This window comes from Conger conger, chromosome 1 (assembly GCF_963514075.1).
Source record: "Conger conger chromosome 1, fConCon1.1, whole genome shotgun sequence".
NCBI lineage: Eukaryota > Metazoa > Chordata > Actinopteri > Anguilliformes > Congridae > Conger > Conger conger.
In genome coordinates this window covers 18,069,964-18,092,374 of record NC_083760.1, presented here as the reverse complement: position 1 = coordinate 18,092,374, position 22,411 = coordinate 18,069,964, and the positions used below count along the sequence as shown (strand labels likewise).

General features: G+C 40.7%; 2 protein-coding genes across 4 annotated transcripts; one reads left to right on the top strand and one right to left on the bottom strand.

Moving 5' to 3' along the window:
• The first annotated feature begins 3,807 nt into the window (after positions 1 to 3,807).
• Positions 3,808 to 12,672, top strand: LOC133129666 (tumor necrosis factor alpha-induced protein 2-like). 3 transcript variants are annotated; one of them, XM_061243914.1, is made up of 11 exons: positions 3,808 to 4,115; positions 4,818 to 5,649; positions 5,836 to 5,950; positions 6,203 to 6,322; positions 6,585 to 6,679; positions 8,208 to 8,300; positions 8,813 to 8,939; positions 9,248 to 9,373; positions 9,727 to 9,882; positions 11,138 to 11,259; positions 11,774 to 12,672. In XM_061243914.1, exons 2-11 carry the CDS (start codon positions 4,823 to 4,825, stop codon positions 11,961 to 11,963), a joined length of 1,971 nt encoding a protein of 656 aa, XP_061099898.1. In that variant the 5' UTR covers positions 3,808 to 4,115; positions 4,818 to 4,822; the 3' UTR covers positions 11,964 to 12,672. The 3 variants fall into 3 exon arrangements, with proteins under 3 accessions (XP_061099898.1, XP_061099908.1, XP_061099890.1); XM_061243924.1 differs by having other exon boundaries at positions 3,808 to 4,179; positions 4,957 to 5,649; XM_061243906.1 differs by having other exon boundaries at positions 3,808 to 4,179.
• A 531-nt stretch (positions 12,673 to 13,203) lies between these two features.
• On the bottom strand, positions 13,204 to 16,982 carry LOC133121686 (snaclec coagulation factor IX-binding protein subunit A-like). The gene is made up of 8 exons (XM_061231075.1): positions 16,971 to 16,982; positions 15,786 to 15,852; positions 15,227 to 15,289; positions 15,059 to 15,106; positions 14,401 to 14,528; positions 14,043 to 14,171; positions 13,789 to 13,888; positions 13,204 to 13,446 (listed from the first exon to the last, which is right to left on the bottom strand). Exons 2-8 carry the CDS (start codon positions 15,841 to 15,843, stop codon positions 13,379 to 13,381), a joined length of 594 nt encoding a protein of 197 aa, XP_061087059.1. The 5' UTR covers positions 15,844 to 15,852; positions 16,971 to 16,982; the 3' UTR covers positions 13,204 to 13,378.
• Positions 16,983 to 22,411: the final 5,429 nt, after the last annotated feature.

Genomic DNA, 22,411 nt, shown 5'->3' with positions numbered 1-22,411 from the left:
TTGGAAGGAACCAGCGAAGATGGCAGGGAACAGGAGGGCAAGCAGGCAGGCGAACAGGCAGGAATCAGCAAAGATGGCAGGGAACAGGAGACAAGGCTTGGTACAGAGACAAACTGAATAGTTCACAAGCACTGACAAGACATGAAAAGGTGCTTGACTTCGGAGAAACTTGCAGTCTGGCAGGCTAAGGAGTGTGTGCTGGGACTAAATAGTGAAAAGGACAGGTGTAGGGAATCTAACTAATAACTAGCTACATGGAAGTGAATGCTCTACCAGTGCCAGTACTAATTGAATGATGGATTGAGACATGTGGGGCAACTGAAATCAGTGAATTCAATGATAAATGATAAAACGGGTGAAACAGGAAGTGAGGCGGGTTAACAGGATGAGTGAAGAGACTTTGTGGGATGGAAAACCAGGACGGGCAGAGAACATGAACTGCACCCAACCTACAACACAGAAAAAAGAAAAACACAAGTAAATTAAATATAATACACGACACATGGGGAACTGGGGAAACATGGAGGCGGCAACCCGGGAACCAGCAGGCATAACACTATCATTTGAATGAAAGTTTGGTCTTTTTCCAAGGCAGCCATTGTGAGGTTGGAACGGGGTGGAGAGCCAGACGGAAATAACTGAGGGAAATAACCCTTCTAAGCAAACACGCAAACATGTTTGCCACTAATTCCTGGGAGGGAGCAGACAGAGTTACCCAGAATAAAAATAAGGGCATCTCCTGGAACAGAGGGAGGAACTAACCCAAATGAGATTTTTTTAAACGCAAATAGAAATTAAGCCCAAAACACCTGGAGAAAATAAAACCCTTCGAAAACCAGGGCGAATAACCCAACTAAAAACAAGTGCTAAAATGCTTTGCACTCACGGTCACAGACCGATGAAAAAAAATCAAAGTACAACCTAGCATGAAAAGGCTAGGCATGAAAATAAAACCATGAGGTGCAGCTCAGGACAAAAATTCAAACCAAAATACATACCAGGGACAATGTCCCCAATCCCTGACTCACGAGTCCAAAAGAAAAGAAAAACCAGAACCCTAGAGGAAGGCGTGAGTGAACACAACACCACCAGCTGCACGCCTTCCTTACCTTTAAACTTTTCTTTTAACTGATTAGAGACCCCAATACCAGCGCCGTACCTGACTCGTAGATTCACAGCGTCTACCTGGTGCATTACCGGCTTAGTGCAACTGCAAATTTGACACCAAAGCGTTGGCGGGCTGTTAGCACAGCCTTTAAATACCCTGAGCCAGCATTTAGTAATTAACGAGGCACAGGTGCAGCCAATGAAGCCCCTGCCCTCTGACGGCCTCAATCAGCAATGACCTCCTAACCATGACAGCCATCTGTTAATATAAGTTGTTTCATTCAGTACATTACATTATTGGCATTTAGCAGACACTCCAGAGCAACTTACACCAAAGTGCACACCTATAACCAGTTCACTGAAAGACTGTAGAGGGAGTACAGATTAGGTACCTGAATGACCTCTATATGCAATTTAATGAAGTTCTCCTCATCTCCTGGGATACAGCTGTCCCAGTAAATCTTGTCATTCTGATGGATGCAGCACAGTCTCTCAGAAACAACCCCCAAGGAAGAGTGAGAAAGAAGACAGTCACACTGGGTTTTTTTTTTTTGTCTTTGCACCTGGAGATATCTCAGGCACAGAAAGTGAGATTACATGGGTACCTGTACAGCAGGGGTCTCCAATCTTATCCTAAAAGGGCTGGCGTGGGTGCAGGTTTTTGTTTTAACCCAGCAGTAACACACCTGATTATACTAATGAACTAATCGTGGTCTTTAATCAAGACCTAGATGAGTAGAATCAGCTGTCTTAGTCCTGTGCTAAAACAACAACCTGCACACACACCGGCCCTTTCTGGATAAGATTGGAGACCCCTGCTGTACAGCAACAAGGAACACCTTTTCTGCTCTCTGCACCCAGTCTGAAAGGACCAGCAGGTCAACTGAGACTCTGTACTGGCACCTCCTGCTTCCACTAAGCATAAAAGTTCTTGGGCCATACTGAGGCACTGTGAAGTCTCTGTTATCACTGTGCACAGAGACAGATCATATTAAATAATGATATATTGAAGACATATTTTTAATTAACTAGAAAATGACTGGATCATGATATCAAGGGTCTTATATCAAGCTTTATGGTATTCAAGTATCAAGTACAACATCATAATTTGTAAAGGTGAATAGATAAGTACAATGAAATTTGGTGAAGCTGTGGGTGGTACAGTGGTAAGCCATACTAATAACAAGGGTGTAACCCATGTAAGTTGAATCAAATATGCCTGCAGACTCACATCTCAGATGTGCACAACTTCCAGAAGTGGATTGGATTTTTGCACTTACAGTCAGTATTTTGTCATGCAATGTGAATACAAACATAATAGCAAAAAAAATCAAATTGTTGGTAGATAATTAGTTGACAGTATTTGGCATTTCATTTTCTTTAATTGAATCTATAATACAGCACACTACTTTACAAATGGTGAAAAATAATTTTCAATGTCAATAACTGTATTGTGTTTTAATTTACAGTACTTTTCATGCATATTTATCAGGGATGCCAATCACTCTGGACCTGTCTATGTATTCCACATTCTTACTGCTTTTGCACTGGAGTCAGACAAAGATATATTACTGGAATAAGGTGAATGTATTTGCGGCACGGGCACGGTTTACGGGAAGGAAGCAGGGCAATCTGAGGTTGAGACACAGGTTAAGTAGACACACACGAGACCGGGAAATTGCAGGACAGCAGAGGCAAGACGCCAGAAAACTGAAAAGCGTGTGAGTCAGGTTATGTCCTTAGCATTTATTATTTTAGTTTACTATTTTTTGTCCAGATCCTGTGAGGGTGAAGGCTGAAGACCTTGTGTTTATTTTTCCTGTTCATTGGCTCTCTCCTTTCCTGGTTCATTGGGGCTCTCTCCTTCCCGTAACCTTGCATAAATAATGACCGGCAACGTCTATCTAACTTCCCAGGTGTGTCACGATGTGTGACAGCGTATTATTATTGATATAACAGGTGGAACTAGAGAGATTAAGTTATATTTCCGTAACATTGAGAGTAACATTGACTGGTGTGTTACATTCTATCAGAGCCGAAAACAACAATACACAACTTGCATTAATCACAGTTAATCATCTGGGAAATTCCCACAACAGGAAATATGTGAATTGTTCTATTTATTTCTGGTTGGAGCCCAGCATAATTTATCAGGTGAAAGGAGGTAGGACTGAAAGCCAAAATAAATTACAAAACACAGATCTTCAAGTGTTTTTTCAGGGTACAAGGCAAGGATTGAGAAACTGTTTCTGAAATACTGTGCCTAATCCATCAATAAAAATACAGCGTAAATGTATAAGAGTAAAATCCCTACATTATTCGACGTCCCGTGCGAGGCCCCTTCAGTGGGCAGTAATTTGGAACTCACAACAGCCAAATTTGTGCAGGTGGATTAATAAAACTTGGTCATTAGATTATTATTAGATTGGGCATCCTGGATAGTACCACAACAATTTATTAATATTGGATAAAATATAAAAAACTATTCCAATAAATTTAACTCAAAGGAACTTCAACTGGTATGTATGTTAGTGCTGGCATAGCAGAATATCTAAACGTTCTCACATAGAACTATGCATGTATGATATCGGTATTTTCCCGACAAATGCGGACATCGTGTGGCCAAAAAAATCACACATCTCTTCACTGGTTTTATTTTCGGTTTCGATTCGAAGCTGAATTGCCTACATCTGTGAGGTACTGTCGCATTAATTGTACTGTTAATGTTTTCACATTGTCCCTGTAAAAATACGATATTATAAAGGACGTTTGTAGATAGCTACCCTTGGGATTGGTATCAAAGATTGGGTGTGCGGGGGCTTTGAATCGACTTTGTGTAAACGAGGGCGGCACAGGATTGGAATTTGGAAGGCAGTTCCGCAGTCTTTGGACTGAGTAGACTACAGAACGCCTTTTTCATTTTTTACTGAAAGACCTATAAAACCTTTGGACGCCAGGGAAATCCCGTCTGCTGCCTTCGGCTACATGGTTGTTATTTACTAACAAACGTGAGTAAAAAAACTACACGAAGCTTGCTGTGCGGAATCTGCGGATAATTTTCTTATATTTCTGGTAAGAGAAATTAGATAAATTCTTTTTAAATAAGTAATTAAAATCTAATATTTTGTTTTATAACTAGCTAAAATGTAGCCTGCCGTTAATAGGCGCAGCTGTATGCTTTGACATGTGTAGAACAGATATTATCCAGTTTATCTTGCCTACAGTAGCCTACATGTCAGTTGTAGAAGCGTTATGGATTTGCGAACCAGACCAGGTATATACGTGTATAGGCTATTAGTCTAGTTTATAATGGCTATTCTTCCTGTATTCCTGTATTTTCAACACAATTCGTTTTTTAAATGTATAAGAATAGTCTATTTAGTTTCATCTAACGTTTAGGACAGGGGTTCGCAAATTGTGGGTCGGGTTGGGTCGCTCGATTTCAGGATAGGTTCTCTTAAAAAGATAAAATGTAATTTCTTTCTCTTTGAAAATGAATGTTAATGTACGCCACTATATGTCTAACATTATAACAACCCAACTATAACAAAGCAATGAGGCAGGTTGTGGTATATTTCCAGTATAGTCATGGCTAAAGGCGTGTTGTTAGGCACAAGATGTGTGTGTTCATTTGGGGTCACATCAGAAAACCCCTGGTTTAGGATATGTTTAGGTTGCATAAAGAATGAAATGTTTTGTATTCTGTGCAGATAGTATGATAAAGATTAGAAAAAACTCTGGAGGAAATGAACTGGCTGGAGCTGAATTACCAGATAAACAACCTGCCGAACGAACAACTTCGAGATTCAGTTTCAGGAAACCTAAAATTAAGTTGCCCTCCTTTAAAAGGAAAAAAAATCCAATGCAAACTGACATTCCACCAGCGTTTGGTCTTCCTAAAGTGGTTCTCACCTTTGAAGAGAACCTACAGCAGGGCCATCTTTTCCAGGCTGGAAAGCAGCTGATCCAACAGGAGGAGCATCTGTTTGGGAGGGAAATAGGGAAGGAGGAGAAGGAGAGTGGGGAAAACAAGGAAAAACTGAAGAGAGATTATGAGTCCCTTCTCAAGAAGGTGTGGCTGTCAGTGGACTCTTCGCTGAGTGCTGGGGCAGAGGAGGTGGAGGGCCTGAAGTCGGCCGTGAGCTGCATCCAGCAGGAGGAGGAGCAGGATAGGAGGTGGGGGAAGAAACCAGAGACACAGGCCCCTGAATGGAGGCCCAGGCAGTGCAGACAAATGCACGATGCCCGGCTTGAGAAGATGGTGGAGAAACGGATGGAAGAACCAAATGGAGTGATCGTGGAAGGAAACATGTCTTCCTTGAAGAGGGATATCTGCAAGATGGGCAAACAGATGAAGGAGGACCTGCTGAAGGTGGCACGGGAGCTGCAGAACTGCTACCCTGAGGAGTTTGACATCTGCAGTGTGTATGCCGGACTATATCATCAAGCCTTTTCTAAACGTTTAACGGAGATTGCCAAGTCTGAGCTGGATGTAGAAGATTGTGCTTACCTCATGTCCTGGGTGAATAATTACTATCCAAAGTAAGTGGGTGTTACCTATGGTATTTTTACCATACAAGCTTGTATTATCTGCAAAATCTCAGCCTCTTGATCATCATGTTCATTTCAGTCAGTGTGTGTGACTTACCCATCAGTATGTGCTTACCTTGAATCTCAACTAGATTTATTTCAGTTTTATCATGTTGTTTTCTGATGCTTCTGTTTCAGTGACATTTTAAATCACACTGAACTCAAAGAGAATATACATTGCAAATCGCTTGGAGATTTGTTGCCTGTGGAGGTGGCTAGAGGCTTGGAGGAGCAGTATCTCTCAGACCAAGAGGTAAAGGAACCATACTGTATAAACTCTCATAATCTCGCAAATTTTTCTACAAACTCCCATGTTATTTTACAAAATCAGAAGACTAGTTTATCACGTATCATACAAGTACCCCAAAAACATTTTTTTATGTCAGTTTTGTTCTTTACTCTGTTTTGTTTGTTTATTGTTTACTGTTGTTGTGTGACTTAAGTTAGACATTAGTTGTATCAGACAAGACTGACAGTTAGGACCAACAAAGTTTGCTTGTTTTAGACAAAAGTGAAGACAAGCATCTCCACTGCCCTGAGGACACAAGAGGAGGCCTGGCTGAGTGGAGCTCAACCCGAGCTTATAGAAGGACATCCCGGTCCCATTTCCAATTATGTCGTACAGGTAAAGAAGCAATCTCACCACACACTGCTTTTGTAAGGTAAAGAGATGTATAGAATGCACAGACTCGGTACTATACATGATTTTGGTCATGCTCTGATTACCAAAGACATCAAAGGGCTTTCCCTGGCAATTTCTGCTGAGCTGAATGAAAGCAGAGAAAGTAGGTGAAATCATGCTATTGTTTTTAAACCTGTGTGTGACTTGAACTTGAAATGTACAATATCATTCAGTGAAGGTTATATCTTGGTTCGTTATCTGGCAGTGTGTTGATAGGGCTGGGAAAGATGCCAGGAATGTACTGGGTGAGGCGCACAAAGCCCAGCCAATCATGTGTCAGTTGACGAACTTCCTACAGAGGTAATGTATTATTATAATTATGTCATGCGAGTTATGAAGTTCTGACCATTATTAGTCATAATTTTGCAAGCTAAAATAATATATGCTGGGGACAGAATAATACATCTTTAGATATACTTAAGACCAAAGTACTCATTTATTATCATTTTTTCGTTTGAGAAGTGGTAACCTACAGTATATCGCACACACAGACACACAGCATATACAAGTATATGCAATGAGCACCATAATTCATTAGACAGTGACACTGTACTCTAGCACTTTTGCGTTTGAAAGGATACAATCAAAATTGATCTTGAAGTGCAGACTGTCAACTTTAATTCAAGGGTATTTCCATCCATATCGAATGAACCATTTAGAAATTACAGCTCCTTTTGTACATGGCCCCCCATTTTGTTGTTGGGCTGTGACAAGAACATGAGTAAGACAGCAAATTAAGCTGGCTGTCATAAGGCTCAGAAATGAAAATGAATCAATCAGTGACATTGCAAAAACCCTGGGCATGCCCAAGTCAACAGTTCGGTTCATTATTAACAAGAAAACAACAACTGGTGAACTCATTCATTCATTCATTCATTCATTATCCTAACCCGCTTATCCTGAACAGGGTCACAGGGGGGCTGGAGCCTATCCCAGCATACATTGGGCGAAAGGCAGGAATACACCCTGGACAGGTCGCCAGTCAATCGCAGGGCACACGCACCATTCACTCACACTCATACCTACGGGCAATTTAGAATCTCCAATCAGCCTAACCTGCATGTCATCTAGGTCTACCATACATAGAAGTCCAGCCGGACGACAGAGGGTACCCTACAAGATACAATCCACTGATAAGCCTGATGAAGAGAAAGGCGAGATTTCAGTTTGCTAAAAATCACCTAAAAGAGCCCCAAGAGTTCTGGAAGAAAGTATTGTAGACAGATGTGACAAAGATTAACATGTACTACAGATAGGCCGTGTCAATCACTGGATCTGAATCCAAATTAACATGCATTTTACATGCTGAAGAGGAGACTGAAGGCACTAGGAACAAAAAAATGGCTGCAGTACAGGTCTGGCAGAGAAACACCAGGGGAGATACCTAGTGTCTGGTGATGTCTGATGATTCAAGCAGTCATTGCATGCAAAGAATATGCAACCAAATATAAAAAATCATATTGTTCTCTATTATTGTGAATTGTTCAATATTTTTTGATGCTCAAAAATTAGGGGGGGAGGGTGCTGTCATTTCTAAATGATTAATCTGATATGGATGAAAATACCCTCAAATAAAAGAAGACTTATATCCTTTCAAACTCAAAGTGCTAGAGTACAGAACCAAAGGACAAAATGTGTCACTGTCCAATGAATTATGGTGCTCACTGTATATGTTTACCGAAATTAAATACTTTTATAAAATAGTGCCACATTTTTTAATAAATTGTATAAATTGTGGTCAATTGTATGTCAGTTGTCATATTTTTTGTCAGTTTCAATGCATGTACAAATGGCAGATAATTCATATGATTTTGCATAATGTTTGCAGCTATAAGAAATCCCAGGAAGATTTTCTGAAAGGAAAGCGTGGAAACATCAAAGCAGTGACAAAGGCTAACTTGGCCAGTCTTGCGCAATTTGAGTAAGTTAGAAAATCCAGAGTTGTTCAATATTGTTTTCTTTAAAATGAACAGAAATTGAACCACTGTCCAAATACTTATGGACCTCACTGTATATGATATGATCTTTTAGGATCTGATCTTTTAGGATCTTATGTACTGTAACAATGTTAGTAGGTATAATGTTGCTCGTGACTTTCCATGAAAATTACAAAGTTTTCATGTATTGGTCTCAGTGTCCGCTGTACGGTGTGACTTTGCAGTGCTGATAATGCAGCCCTCTTATCACAAGATGATAAGTGGCCATTTTAGGACTGTCCACGTTGCAATCATCATTTGGGATGGGGTGGGGGTGTGGAACTATTCCTGTCTCTGATTAGTCATACATTCCTTGGTCAACCTTTGACTGAAGAAGCATTACTTTGGATGGTACTACAAAGCTAGAATTGAACTCATTTTGTTTAAATAGTTATTTCACTATGTATTAATAATTGTATACTAGATGCTTAATGGATGGTTGATGTTTTTCCTACAGGACCTATATTGTAACAGAGAGAGATGTCTTCACAGAAAAGACGAGAACATGTTGCTTATCACTCGTGGAAGACATGAAAGACTGTGGCTACCAGTATCTCTCCAAGATCATACATGCAGATATGAAGGTACTATGCTACACCGTGTGTGTGTGTGTTTGTGTGTGTGTGTGTATGTGTGCGCACTGTATGTTTGTGTGTAGATTGCATGTTAGAGAGCTGTAGTAGAGCAGAGTAATACAACGTTCAGATCACTCTATCAAATACAATGCTGTGTGTGAAGATCAGATATATATTTTACTTAGTGTGCATATAATGTATTAATTATATTATTTATACATGTAGTAATTTGTAGGTGAATTGCAGATGGCTTTGACTCCTTTCATCCAAAGATTAGAAAGATAATTTGTCAATTCATCTTTGGGTTCTTTCCCCAGGTACGGTACCGTAAGCTGGGCACCCAGTCCTGGCTCACAGAAAACAGCGTTGTCATGAGCGGCCTTCTAGAAGGGCTGACGGGACACATTGAGAAGTGCAGCGATCTGAAGACCAGCTGCTTTGAGGTACAGTGCCATTGACCTGGCCTGAGGCTCCTTTTCACTGTTGCTGATCAGATGACCCAGTGTATTGTTACTGCATTGAGCTGAATTGAGAGGACTTAATTAGATTCATAGGTTGTTATTAAAACAAAATTGTCAGTTCAGACCCTGAATTCAGTGCACATCAGCCATAATACAGGACTGAATATGAAAGTATTTTGAGTGTATTTATTTCCTTCCATGCAGAGTAATAGTTTCCCTTCACATAAAGGAATGTAGTTCCTCCAGATTGAGATTCCACCCTAGTGCTGAATGACTCAAAGGCCTCTGTGCTTAGCTCATCCCTGTCTTTGCATGCCTGTGCATGTTTTGTACAGGAGTTTGTTGGCCGGCTGCATGGCGATGTGATGGTGGAGTATGTGTACAGGCTGCTGAAGAAGAAGCTGAGGCTGAAGGATCAAGGCCAGCAGGAGGCAGCTGCCAGGCTGCTGTGTGAGGACAGCAAGGCACTACATGCCCTGTTCACTGAGAAGGTAAGAACAGAGTTATGCGCACATGTACATACATGCACACAACATACACTCACAGAGCACTTTATTATGAACATTTTTGCTTTATTACACCTACTTATTCATGAGAGTATCTAATCAGCCAATTGTGTGGCAGCAGTGCAATGCTTACAGTCATGTAGATACGGGTCAGAACTGTAGAACTGTAGAATCTCTCCCCACCTTCAAGCGCAAACTGAAGACGCACCTCTTCAAGCAGCACCTCTCCCCATCCCTCCCTACCTCCCTGTGAACCTTAATTGTTGTCTTTGTGATTTACTTTGTGTTTCGGTATTTTTAGTTGGCTAGGTAAGCAGTATTTGGATAGTTAAATTTGGTCACTTTTTCTTTGTTGTTTGTTTGTTTATTTGTTTGTTTAAAAAAAAGAGAAAAAGATAGGCCCTGGTCCTTATCTTTGTTGGACGGGTAGCAATTGAAATTGTACTTCCCTCTAGGGTCTTTCAGCGCACTTATCCCTGGTTATGGGTATGCACTTTGTTGTACGTCGCTCTGGATAAGAGCATCTGCCAAATGCCAATAATGTAATGTAATGTAATGTAATGGGTCAGGAGCTTCAGTTAATGTTCACATCAACCATCAGAATGGGGAAAAATGTGATCTCAGTGACTTTGACTGTGGGATGATTGTTGGTGGCAGACAGAGTGGTTTGAGTATCTGAGAGACTGCTGATCTCCTGAGATTTTCATGCACACTAGTCTCTAGTCTCGAGTTTGCAAAGAATAGTGAAAAAATAATAATAATCCAGTGAGCAGCAGTTCAGCAGACAGAAACACCTTGTTAATGAAAGATATTAGAGGAGAATGGCCAGACTGGTCAAAGCTGACAGGAAGGTGACAGTAATAAATAACCACACATTACAACAGCGATATCCAGAAGAGCATCTCTGAACACACAACACATTAAACCTCTAAGTAGATAGGCTACAGCAGCGGAAGTAAAAAAAGATATGTCTAAGAAATACCTAATAAAGTGCTCACAGTGTATATGTCATCAAAATTTTCACTTACAGTATAGAGCCAGGGCTGGGAAAAACATTTGTTTTTTACACTTTTCGGGAAAGCGAAATCCTCTAAATAATTATGCAACACACTAAAGCACACTACTACTGGTTCCACCAACAGAAAATGACAGGCATTATATTTACCATAGCAATTGACAGGTGTAGAATGTACTTCATTTTAAAAAGCACCACACCTAAACTGTTGTCTGTTTCAAACAGGGGTCTAAAGAAGAGTGGCTGAGTGACATTCTCCCAAAAATGTCTGAAGTGCTGAAGACACAGGACCCAAGCATGATCCAGCTGGAGATCATCACCCTGGCTCGGGACTACCCTGACCTCAGGTGAGGCTAGCACTGACCTACAACTACACACACTCATACACACACACACACACACACACACACACGCACACGCACACTTACACAGAAATAGTTCAGAAGGCTACAGTCTTTATTGTGGTGACTCCTAACACAAACATACAAATTTGGTGAGTGGCCTTGTTGCTTCATTTATGAATGAACATATTTACAAAGGGGGGAGGTGGAATTGTAGTATAATGGTTAGGAAACCGTGCCTTTATCTCAAAGAAAAACCCCCAAAAATCCATGTGATATCAATCAGAGTATAATGTAATTAATCATTATTCCCATTTAAGCAAACCTTTCAGAAGACTTTTGGAAATATTAGAGTTTTGTTATCTTGACACGCAACACAAGGATAGTAATAGCTTACACGTGTCAAATAAAGTGGTAATCATCGTTCAGTCACTTACTATTGGTGCTGGCTGTAAATCTACCCTTAATAGTATGTGTATGAAGGATCACATCCTGATGCTCATGTCCCTCTCCTTCACAGTGACTGCCATGTCTCTGACCTGCTCCACCTAAAGATGAACCTTCCCATCTCCGACATCAAGATGATCAAGGAGAGCCTGTCGGAGAACCGAAACTCAGTCAGCTCCCAGAACACCAGAACGTTCTTCTCCAGAGTGCATCGGCAAGATCACGCATCACGCTTTTCCAAGATGATGCGACTCCCGCACTGAGTCAGCCTTGCGGTTTCAAAGCCGCTCATAGATTCTCCAGTGCGCTCAGGTACGCCTTCACTGCCATTAAACCCGGCTGTGACAAACCGCACACAGAGATCCTGAGTGGACATTAATGCTGCTGATTTCCACTTCATATGTGCCACTCTGTCTCTGGGCATGCAGTGAAACTCCATCCATATAGATGTGCATGTAGAGACAATATCATTATACCGTGTGAAAAGTTGGGATTTAATCTGTATATAAAGCTATTCTGGTACATTCATAATTTACCTGTATTGTACAGTATGGACACCTGCAGCTATGACTGTGGCCATACTTTGAACAATCTTGTCAGCATTGTAAAAAATGTTTTATAATAATAAAATATTGCAGTGGTGCTAAAATGAGGTACATTTACCATAGGGGACTAACCACTGGCTGTTACATAGAGCTCTAATTGGGTTCTTGGTTGTAGTTTTCACTTGTTATAAGTCTCTATCAGTCTAAATGTGCTGTGAATGGGTCTCTCTGATCTTAGTCCCTGATGGAGATATTGCTTGGGCCATCAGCAATGGTTTGTTAAGGTATATGCATTGTATAGTGTAATTCAAATTCAGTTTCTTTCTTCGTTTTATCTATTTTCTGTTTTATTGCTGTGTGAAGCTTGTATTGTCTTTATTGTACATTTCTGATTCTTTGTACAATAAATAGCAGGCAAAATACTATATATCACTGTGGTTATTTTGATGTATATGAAAATGAGCCCTAATAATACAAGTTTTCTTGAGTGAATAGTATATCTGATACATGTTCCCACTAACTCACATTTTTTATTTGTGGTATGAGGCAGCAAAATATTCTCCTGTTAATTTGACTTCTTCACTCTTGTAGGTGAACATGTTTGCTCATTAATTCAATGTCCTGATGTGACCACGCCTGACATAGCATAACATAATGGTGAGAACAGGCCATTCAGCCCAGCAATACTGTATCAGGCTGTGTGATTGTATTTCGTTTTGTGATGGCTATAAAACATGCACGAGAGAACACTTAGACATTACACATTTAATTTCCACCATCCAGTAAAAATGTTAAGTTGTATTAATATTAAGCAATGCTTTAATTGTTTTGCACAAAAAACAGCCAACACTGTCTCATGTCATGGTGAAATAATTTATTTATTGAAAATAGGTAACAGCCCATTCTTAATTCTAGCAGTAGGTGTAACATACAGTAATAACATAAATTAATGAGTTATGTCAAATATAATATTGTAAACATCGTTGCAAACATGTTGCCCTCCATCAGGGCTCTTACTGAACAATGTGCTGTAATCGGAACTCACAAAAACTTCTTCAAGTCATTAATTTTGTGTTTCTAAATTTTGCTTCATGATTCCATTCTTCTTTCCCTCCTGATTGAAATGTCTTGGTTCAGCAACTTCTTTTCACACAAACAAATGGATAACGTGTAGAGTAGCAAATCGTGTTGGACCAGCCAACTGAAAAAGAGAAAATATACAGGAATGAATATTAATACAGCGATAGGTTAAAATACATTTGTCCCATATTAATGTTAGCATTAGAGTAAAGATAGTTGGCATTGCTACTCTGTTTATATAATTTCCTAACTCTATGGACGATAGAGGTACTGTTAAGAGGATATTTTGTTGAGTGCTAGCTCCTTGGCTATGAATGGGTGACTCCAGCGTACTATAATCTAGACAATGGCAGAAGATGATTTTGGATGGACTGTACAAATATAACCACAGCACATTACAAACAGTACAAGACTGCACGGATATTTTTGTGTTTGTCTCTAAGCATCTTTCAAAGGACATTACCTCTTTTTTGCAGATAAAGGCAAGGGTGGCTACTAGCAGTAATCTGAAAATCCCAGTTTTGGTAGTAGAATCCTTCACCATCCACCCACAACCATGTGTTCTGTAGGGTAGAAAGTAAGAGTCACTGACACTAAGTACTTGTCCACCCCTTAGGAAATAAAACACATGACATAAAAATTGTTCTCCAAAGTTTCATAATCACTCTGAAATCGTGCAAATGGGAGATTTTGTTTTGACAGAAAAAGATGCTTTACCTGAAGATAAAACCCCCCAAGCCACGCCTGTGAACCTCGGCCAATTTCATCCACCAAGTCTTGGAGGAATATGTATTCCCGCGGGTTGCGTGCTGAGGCTAAATTAGCACCTATTCCAATGCAATATTGCTGGAAGAGAAAATAATGTGATATCAAGTAACTATTTAAAAGACAGTATACAAACATATGTATGAAAACTTTGAATGTTTTCTTGGGGGAAATTAAGTGAAGGACGAGGATAGAGAAGGAAGTCATGAGAAACAAATCAGAAAATAGCACTTATACATCATGCCATGCAGCAGTTAAAAGATGAAGGAGTCTCTGCTTAACAAGGTAAAGTGATTCATGATGGCCTTACCTGTGCATTGATCCATGTATCGGCCTGATTAACAAACTGGTAGCAGCGTCCTTGATGACCGTACCAACCAAATGAACAGTCCCCTTGGGATCGTATGAGTAGAGTCTTAGCCCCAAATTCAGGGGATTCTGTAAAATAGTGCACAATACTGAAAAAAGACATCTTAAAATGTCACAGTTTTTTTCAGCCGACTGCAACGTCTGTTGCAATTGAAACGGATTGCAGATGACTAAGCCACCTTTGTCTTTATTGTCAAACATCATTCTTGGCACTTTATATAAGGCATATAAGTTATAAATAGATAAGTCAGACAATGGTTTGCTTATAGAAGAGAAGTACAGTTGAAAAGGCTGGACCTGGGCCCGAATAAAGTCATGAATTTGTGGACCTGCTGCCTTCCAGGTTTTGGGGGTGAATCATCATTACACTTGATGATTATTATACTTCGGCTACTTCTTTATAAAGGCATTAGAGAGTCCCTGGTGCATGATCTGAAATAGCTGCTTGTTGACCAAAAACAAAAACTGTTTTTTATGATTGAACAAAAATATTTTTCAGGTTTGCTTTTACAAATGCAAATATTGGTGAATTTCGTTTTTGTGTTGAACAATGAACCAGTTCTAAAAAGACGAATCATTTTAACAACAGAAGCACTTACCTGGGAGATTCTGAGCTGGTTCTTCTGGCACAGTTTCCACAGTCTCCTCTATACAGGAAAAGAATGATCCAGATTATAAATGCAGCTTCACTGTGTCTTTTATACGCATGTCTGTCCTGTGTCAGTCAGAACCTGCTGCTACTCTCGGGCTGAAATCAGAGCACTGACCTGCTGGAGGTGCAGCACCATTTTCAGCCACACTGACCTCTGCTTCAGCCACGCTGGCCCCCTCTGGAGAAAAAGAACATTGTTTCCTGTGAGAACCAGCTAGCTTTACACTGGGTCTGCAGTCATGAGTGCTACTGTGGCTGGGGTTTCATCTTCATTTGTACAAACTGTAAAAACTGCTCAGTGAATTCAAAACAGATACACAAACAAAAGATTAGGATACTGGTGCTCATCTTTTGGAACAAAAACTGATGAAAAAAGGCAAAGCACACAAATAAAGGCATTTTTATTCATTGCACAAAAAAAAAACTATGGTGCATCATGCAAAAAGTGACACATTCAGGTGAATGAATTTATATTGATCTCATGCATTGTCCTCTTTTCTCAGATAATTTAAACAGTGGCACACACAAATGTCAGAAATCACTATAGTGGACGCCCCTTATCTTTAAATAATTACATATTTCCTCCCTTTGAACTTTGACTTTACAGTGATATACACATTAGTAATTCATACAGTTGATTGGCCTGTCTATAGCATGTTGTTCAGAGATCCCACCTGATACACTAAGAGCGAGGCCCATGAAGAGCAGCACAGAGACAGTCAAAAACTTCATGATGTTTGTCTGGAAAATTAATAGACAGAAAATCAGTATCAATCGGAAAATCATTACCAATATGACATTAATCTAATGACATAGTTAGGTTTTTTTGCATGTTTGCATGACTTCAGTATCTTGCCAATCATGCCAATATCTTATCCAAGTGTTTTTAATGTTTCAATTGAGACCATGATTTCATTTGTTGATATTAATCAGTAATTCACTCTAAAGAGTCATCCATAAAGAAAAACATACCACAATAATTTGAATTGAAGTTGACAGACTAGCAACAAGTACACAAGAAAATTGGTTTTCCTCCATATTTAACAGCTTAATTACATTGAGCATACATACATATTCATTCATTCGTTATCCTAACCCACTTATCCTGAACAGGGTCACAGGGGGGCTGAAGCCTATCCCAGCATACATTGGGCGAAAGGTAGGAATACACCCTGGACAGGTCACCAGTCCATCGCAGGGCACACACACCATTCACTCACACACTCATACCTACAGGCAATTTACACTCTCCCATTTAGACTTTGGACTGTGGGAGGAAACTGGAGTACCCAGAGGACACCCACTCAAACCACAGGGAGAACATGCAAACTCCGCACAGAGAGGCCCCAGCCAACTGGGATTTGAACCCAGGACCTCCTTGCTGTGAGGCGGCAGTGCTAACCACTGCACCATCCGTGCCGCCCATACATATTCATGTTACTATTATTTGAGATATCAAAAAACGGAGATATCAAACTTAATTGATTAAAAATGTAATCTTTTTTCATTTTTACTAAAATCTAAAAATTGTTACTTTATTTTTTTGTATAAATTACCATTTTCCATGAAATCAAGAAAAAAACTATTAATTCAATGATCACACATTTTTACTTTTCAATGGGTTAACTTTGTAGGTCCATGATACGCTACAACTGATATCAAGCATGAACTGGGAATTTCATATCGACAGGCAATGTTCTGAGTAGATTTTAACTTGAGAGATCTTCCTGAAATATCAGTTCAATGAATGAATTAATGATGAAAAAATATTACTCTTATTTTCTTGTGCTCCAGAATAATGGGAGACTAATTAGAAGGTATGTGTAAGTGTGAGAGAGTGGATGCAGAAAGGCACTTACCTGTTGCAGAAATACTGTAGGCCTACAGGTGTTCTCTCATGTGGTAAGACACATCCATTTATACTAATCTGATAGACTGAGGACATGACACCACTTGGGATTGCACCAATAGGTACATAGTTCAAAATGTATTATTCATATGAATCAGATGATAATAAAATCTAATAGCTATTTTCAGTTATCAACACACTCCCATTTCTTGGAAGGTTACTTGCTTTGAAATTGCTATTTATTTTGCTATTTCCTTGTAATCTAGTGTCACGTCTGTGCCCTTTTGCCATCTTTGTTTTTTTCTGTTCTCCGTGTTCTATCTAAGTCTTTAGCATTTCCGTTGATTGTCCGTTGTTATCAACACATTCCCATTTCTTGGAAGGTTACTTGCAATAATATTTGGACAATTTCCTTATAGTCTTATTTGCAAAGCAGGGCAATAAACTCCCACTCCCAGACAGAAAATAAAAGGCATATTCGAACAATCTTTGATACCGTTTCTGTACCTCAAAACATCATGTTCCAATCGAAGAGCAAGAATATACAGTTCAGAAGCTACATTTCTAAGCTAATTTTATTCCACGTGTGGCCGACATAATTATGGTTTGGTAGAAATAAAAGTTTGTTTTGAAAATCTTTGTCTCAAGAAATCTGTTTTAATAGAAAAATGAGCTATTCTGATCACGTGTCTGTTGGTGCCCAAATTAAAGTCTGGGTTGGTCTTCGACTTAGAAATTGAGATTTCTAATAAAACATACAGTGTTTTGTAATATTTTTGTATTTTAGTGTTTAGTGTGTTCTTTTGTGTACACAGGATGCACATGCTCTGACATGTTTCCTGTCTCAAATTTCTGAACGGTATAAGCCTCTGTTTTAATTTAAGTCTTCAACCGTGTGTAGTAAATAGCTGTTGAGATCTTGACACTTTTATAGGACAAGTACAAATAGGTGGAAATTGATATTGGAAAAGAATATCCCTTGTCTGTTAAGTAAGGTCATCCATGCAATGCAGGTGGAATAGGTGAAGAGAAAAAATTGATCTAGTCAATGAAAGAATGTATTTCATTGAATTTGCTTTTTCTGCAGTAATATCAAACTTCTCCATTATAATTAAAATGCTGAGGGGTTCAAGGTCATAACACTTATGAGGGATATTTGACTATATATTTTATATTGATTACAAGAATAATAACCTATTAGTTCCACTTTCACTGCCATTCAGCCTGGCTGTGACAAACCACATAGAAATCTTGAGTGGACATTAATGCTGCTGATTTCCACTTCATATGTGCCACGCTGTCTCTGGGCATGCAGTGAAACTCCATCCATATAGATGTGCATGTAGAGACAATATCATTATACCACGTGAAAAGTAGGGATATAATCTGTATATGAAGCTGGTACATTGATCATTTATAATTTGCAGTCATACTTTCAACAATCTCGTCAGCATTGTAAAAAAAACTATCTTCAATCAAAATATTGCAGTGGTGCTAAAATGTGGTACATTTACCATAGGGGACTAACCACTGGCTGTTACATAGTGCTCTAATTGGGTTCTTGGTTGTAGTCCCTGATGGAGATATTGCTTGGGCCATCAGCAATGGTTTGTTAAGGTATATGCATTGTATAGTGTAACTCTCATTAACAAGATTCTGTCTGCAGAATCACTGCGAACTGGATTTTAATTTATTTTATTTTTGCGACATTCTTTGCATGAGATCAGAACTGCTGATACTTTCTTTGTGTATCAGCAGTTTCTGCGATACTCAAACCACCCTGTCTGCCACCCACAATCATTTTACAGTCAAAGTCACGAAGATCCCCATTCTGATGATCCGTATCTACATGATTGTATGCATTAGACGTCTGCCACACAATTGGCTGATTAGATAATCGCATGACTAAGTAGGTGTAATAAAGTAAAAATGTTCCACATCCAGGATTGTTCCGTTCTATGTTTCTTTGGGACCCCCGATGAGGCCATGACACCGGCAGGCTACAGTGTGTACAGAGCCGACCGCAGCGCGGAGGAATGCGCTAAAACACGCGGGGGAGGAACAGCAATCTTTGTCAAACAGTCCTGGAGCACCGACAACACGGTAATATCACAGTCATGTTCTGAGGATGTGGAGTATATTACCGTGAAATGCAGGCCTTTTTACCTGCCCAGAGAACTGCAGTGTATCATTCTGAGCACAGTGTACATCCCCCCCTCGGCTAACAAGGACACAGCACTCAGAGAGCTGCACAACATGATCAGCAGACATGAGAACTCAGATCCTGATGCTGCTTTAATTATTCTGGGAGATTTCAACCACTGTGATCTCCGGAAAAGCATCCCCAAATTCCATCAGCTTGTTAATTTCCCCACTAGGGGAGACAACATCTTGGACAAATACTACTGCAATATTAAAGGTGCTTATGCTGCTGTCTCCAAGCCGCATTTTGGTAAATGCGACCACCTTGCTATTCTGCTACAGCCCACCTACATCAAGAAGCTCAAAGCAGGCCCAGTCACAGTGAGAACTGTGAAGATGTGGACTGAAGATGCACTAGCAGAACTGCATGGGTGTTTGGAAGCCACAGATATGGACACTTTTAAGGTAGCCACAGACAACATACATGAGTACACAGATACTGTTAGCAGCTCTATTGACTGGTGCACTTCAATCTGCATTCCCACCCAGACTATTTGTGTGTTTCCCAATCAGAAGCCTTGGTTCAATGCGGATGTATGCAGCAAGATCAGGAACCGGTGTGCAGCTTTCAAGTCAGGGGACATTATGGAGTACAGGCATTCCCGCTATGAGCTCCAAAAATCAATTTGGGCTGCCAAGAGGACATATACCCAAGGACTGGAGAGCTGCTATAGGGAAAACAACACAAGGAGCATGTGGCAGGGGATCCAGTCAATTACTAACTACAGAACAGATGTAAACAGAACTGTGATCTGGGATGCTGCTCTACCTGCTGCTTCTACGCCAGATTTGACCAACAAAACAGAGACATTCCCTTAAAGGCCACCTGTGATCCAGAGGAGAAAGCACTTCAGCTGACGCACTCACAGGTCCTCGGGGCTCTGAGGCGGGTGAACCCCCGCAAGGCAGTGGGACCCGACCGAGTGGCACCGAGAGTACTGAGGGCCTGTGCAGAGCAGCTGGCAGGGGTGTACACTGACATCTTTAACTCCTCTCTCTCACAGGAAACAGTCCCACGCACCTTTAAGTCCTCTGTCATTGTGCCGGTCCCTAAAAAACCAAACACAACCACAATGAATGACTTCAGACTTGTGGCACTCACTTCAGTTGCCATGAAGTGTCTGGAGAAGCTGGTGCTAGAACAAATAAACTCTGTGGTTCCAGACACTGTTGACCCACTTCAGTTTGCCTCCCGCTCGAACAGATCAGTGGACGAAGCGGTGGCACTAGCACTTCACTCCATATTGCAACACCTGGATTCTCATGACACTTATGCTCGGCTTCTGTTCCTGGATTACAGCTCAGCCTTCAACACAATCAGGCCGCTGAAACTGACCGCAAAGCCAGCAGACCTGGGAGTATCCATACCCACCCGCAACTGGAACCTGAACTTTCTTACAGACAGGCCACAGGTGGTGAGGATGGGAAAGAAGGTCTCTGCTGAGCTCACAGTGAGTACAGGAAGCCCGCAGGGCTGCTGCCTCAGTCCTAAGCTATTTTCACTCTACACATATGACTGTGCCTCCAATCAGGACAATAACACCATCATCAAGTACGCGGATGACATGACCATCCTCGGCCTGATTAAAAGGGAGGACGAGTCATCATATAGAGACCTGGTCCATAGGATCATTGCCTATGGGGAGGACAATGATCTGGTTCTAAACCTGGACAAGACAAAATAACTCATTCTGGATTTCAGGATTTCAGGCCCCTCTCTGCAGCCTCTCGTCATCAAGGGGACAGTGGTTGAGCGGACTGAGAGCTACAGGTTCCTGGGCCTTCAGATCAGTGAGAGCCTCAGCTGGGCAAAACACACTGCAGCTACAGTGAAAAAAGCTCAGCAGAGGTTATATTTCATCAGGCTGCTGAAGAAGGCCAGACTCGGACTCCAGCCCCTCACCCAAGTCTACAGAGGACTTGTGAAAAGTATCCTCACCAGTGGTATCACAGTGTGGTATGGAAACACCACTATGGCTGAGAGGAAAAAACTGCAACGGGTCATAAAGACAGCAGAGAGAATCATCGGCTCTGATCTCCCCTCTATGGACACTATATACACCCAGCACTGCAGGAGGAGAGCATAGTGTATCCTCAAGGACAAACAGCAACCAGCACACACCCTGTTCAAATGGGTGGCCTAACCTGCATGTCTTTGGACTGTGGGAGGAAACCGGAGTACCCGGAGGAAACCCACGCAGACACGGGGAGAACATGCAAACTCCACACAGAGAGGCCCCGGCCGACGGGGATTCGAACCCAGGACCTCCTTGCTGTGAGGCGGCAGTGCTACCCACTGCACCATCCGTGCCGCCCTCAATAACAAATGTTGCATTGTATTGTATTGTTTTGTATGTACATCTGCACTGTTTTTACTTGCACTAGCCTCACCTTTATAATTTATTATTTATGTGTATTTTTTTTACTTGCCTGACTGGAAGAGAATGCACAAGAATTCCAATGTACCTGTACTGTATTGTACCTGTGCAAATGGCAATAAAACTCTATTCCAGGGGTGTCAAACCCCACCCCCCAGGGGGCTGCAGTGTCTGCGGGGTTTTTGCGGTTTCCTTTCAATCAGCTGCCAATTAAGGCCAATTAAGACCTTGAGAACAAGGCGTGTGGATACTTTAACCAATCATTGACTTGAATGAACCCAGAACACCCCAAAAACCAGCAGACACTACGGCCCTCCAGGACTGGAGTTTGACGCCTGTGCTCTATTCTATTCTATTCTATTCAAATGAAGTGCTTGGTGACTGTATTACTGTGGTTATATTGATGTATATGAAAAATAGTCCTAATAATACTGTTCAATAATAGTTCTTGAATAAATAGCACATCTGATACGCGTTCCCACTAACCCTGCCAGGATTGTAGGCTTGGAGTTAGGGCATTTGTTCAGTTGTAAATGGGGATGCAATCAATCTTGATGCAAATGTGACTTCATCAGTATGTTCTGTATGTATATGAGCTCAACTGACATTTTTTAGTCATGGTATGAGGCAGCAAAACGTTGTCCAGTTCAATGGCCTGAAGTGATCACGCATAACATAACATAACATGAAATAACATAGTGAGAAGAGGCCATTCAGCCCAGCAATGCTGTATCAGGCTGTGTGCTTGTATCTCATTAACTGCATCTTTTATTCCTATTCAGACTCTCTCGATCATCTCATTTAGAGTCTCTCAACATCCATTTGTACAGGGAACAATTTTTGTCCATTGAAGAATTCTTGTTAAAGTGAA

Coding starts and splice junctions, on each gene's coding strand:
- LOC133129666 (XM_061243914.1), top strand. CDS start 4,823: ATGATAAAGATTAGAAAAAACTCTGGAGGAAATGAACTGGCTGGAGCT. Junction 5,650..5,835: donor GTGAATAATTACTATCCAAA/GTAAGTGGGTGT, acceptor CTTCTGTTTCAG/TGACATTTTAAATCACACTG. Junction 6,323..6,584: donor TTTCCAATTATGTCGTACAG/GTAAAGAAGCAA, acceptor GTTATCTGGCAG/TGTGTTGATAGGGCTGGGAA.
- LOC133121686 (XM_061231075.1), bottom strand. CDS start 15,843: ATGAAGTTTTTGACTGTCTCTGTGCTGCTCTTCATGGGCCTCGCTCTT. Junction 13,889..14,042: donor TTGGGGGGTTTTATCTTCAG/GTAAAGCATCTT, acceptor TCTACCCTACAG/AACACATGGTTGTGGGTGGA. Junction 13,447..13,788: donor CCTTTATCTGCAAAAAAGAG/GTAATGTCCTTT, acceptor TCTCTTTTTCAG/TTGGCTGGTCCAACACGATT.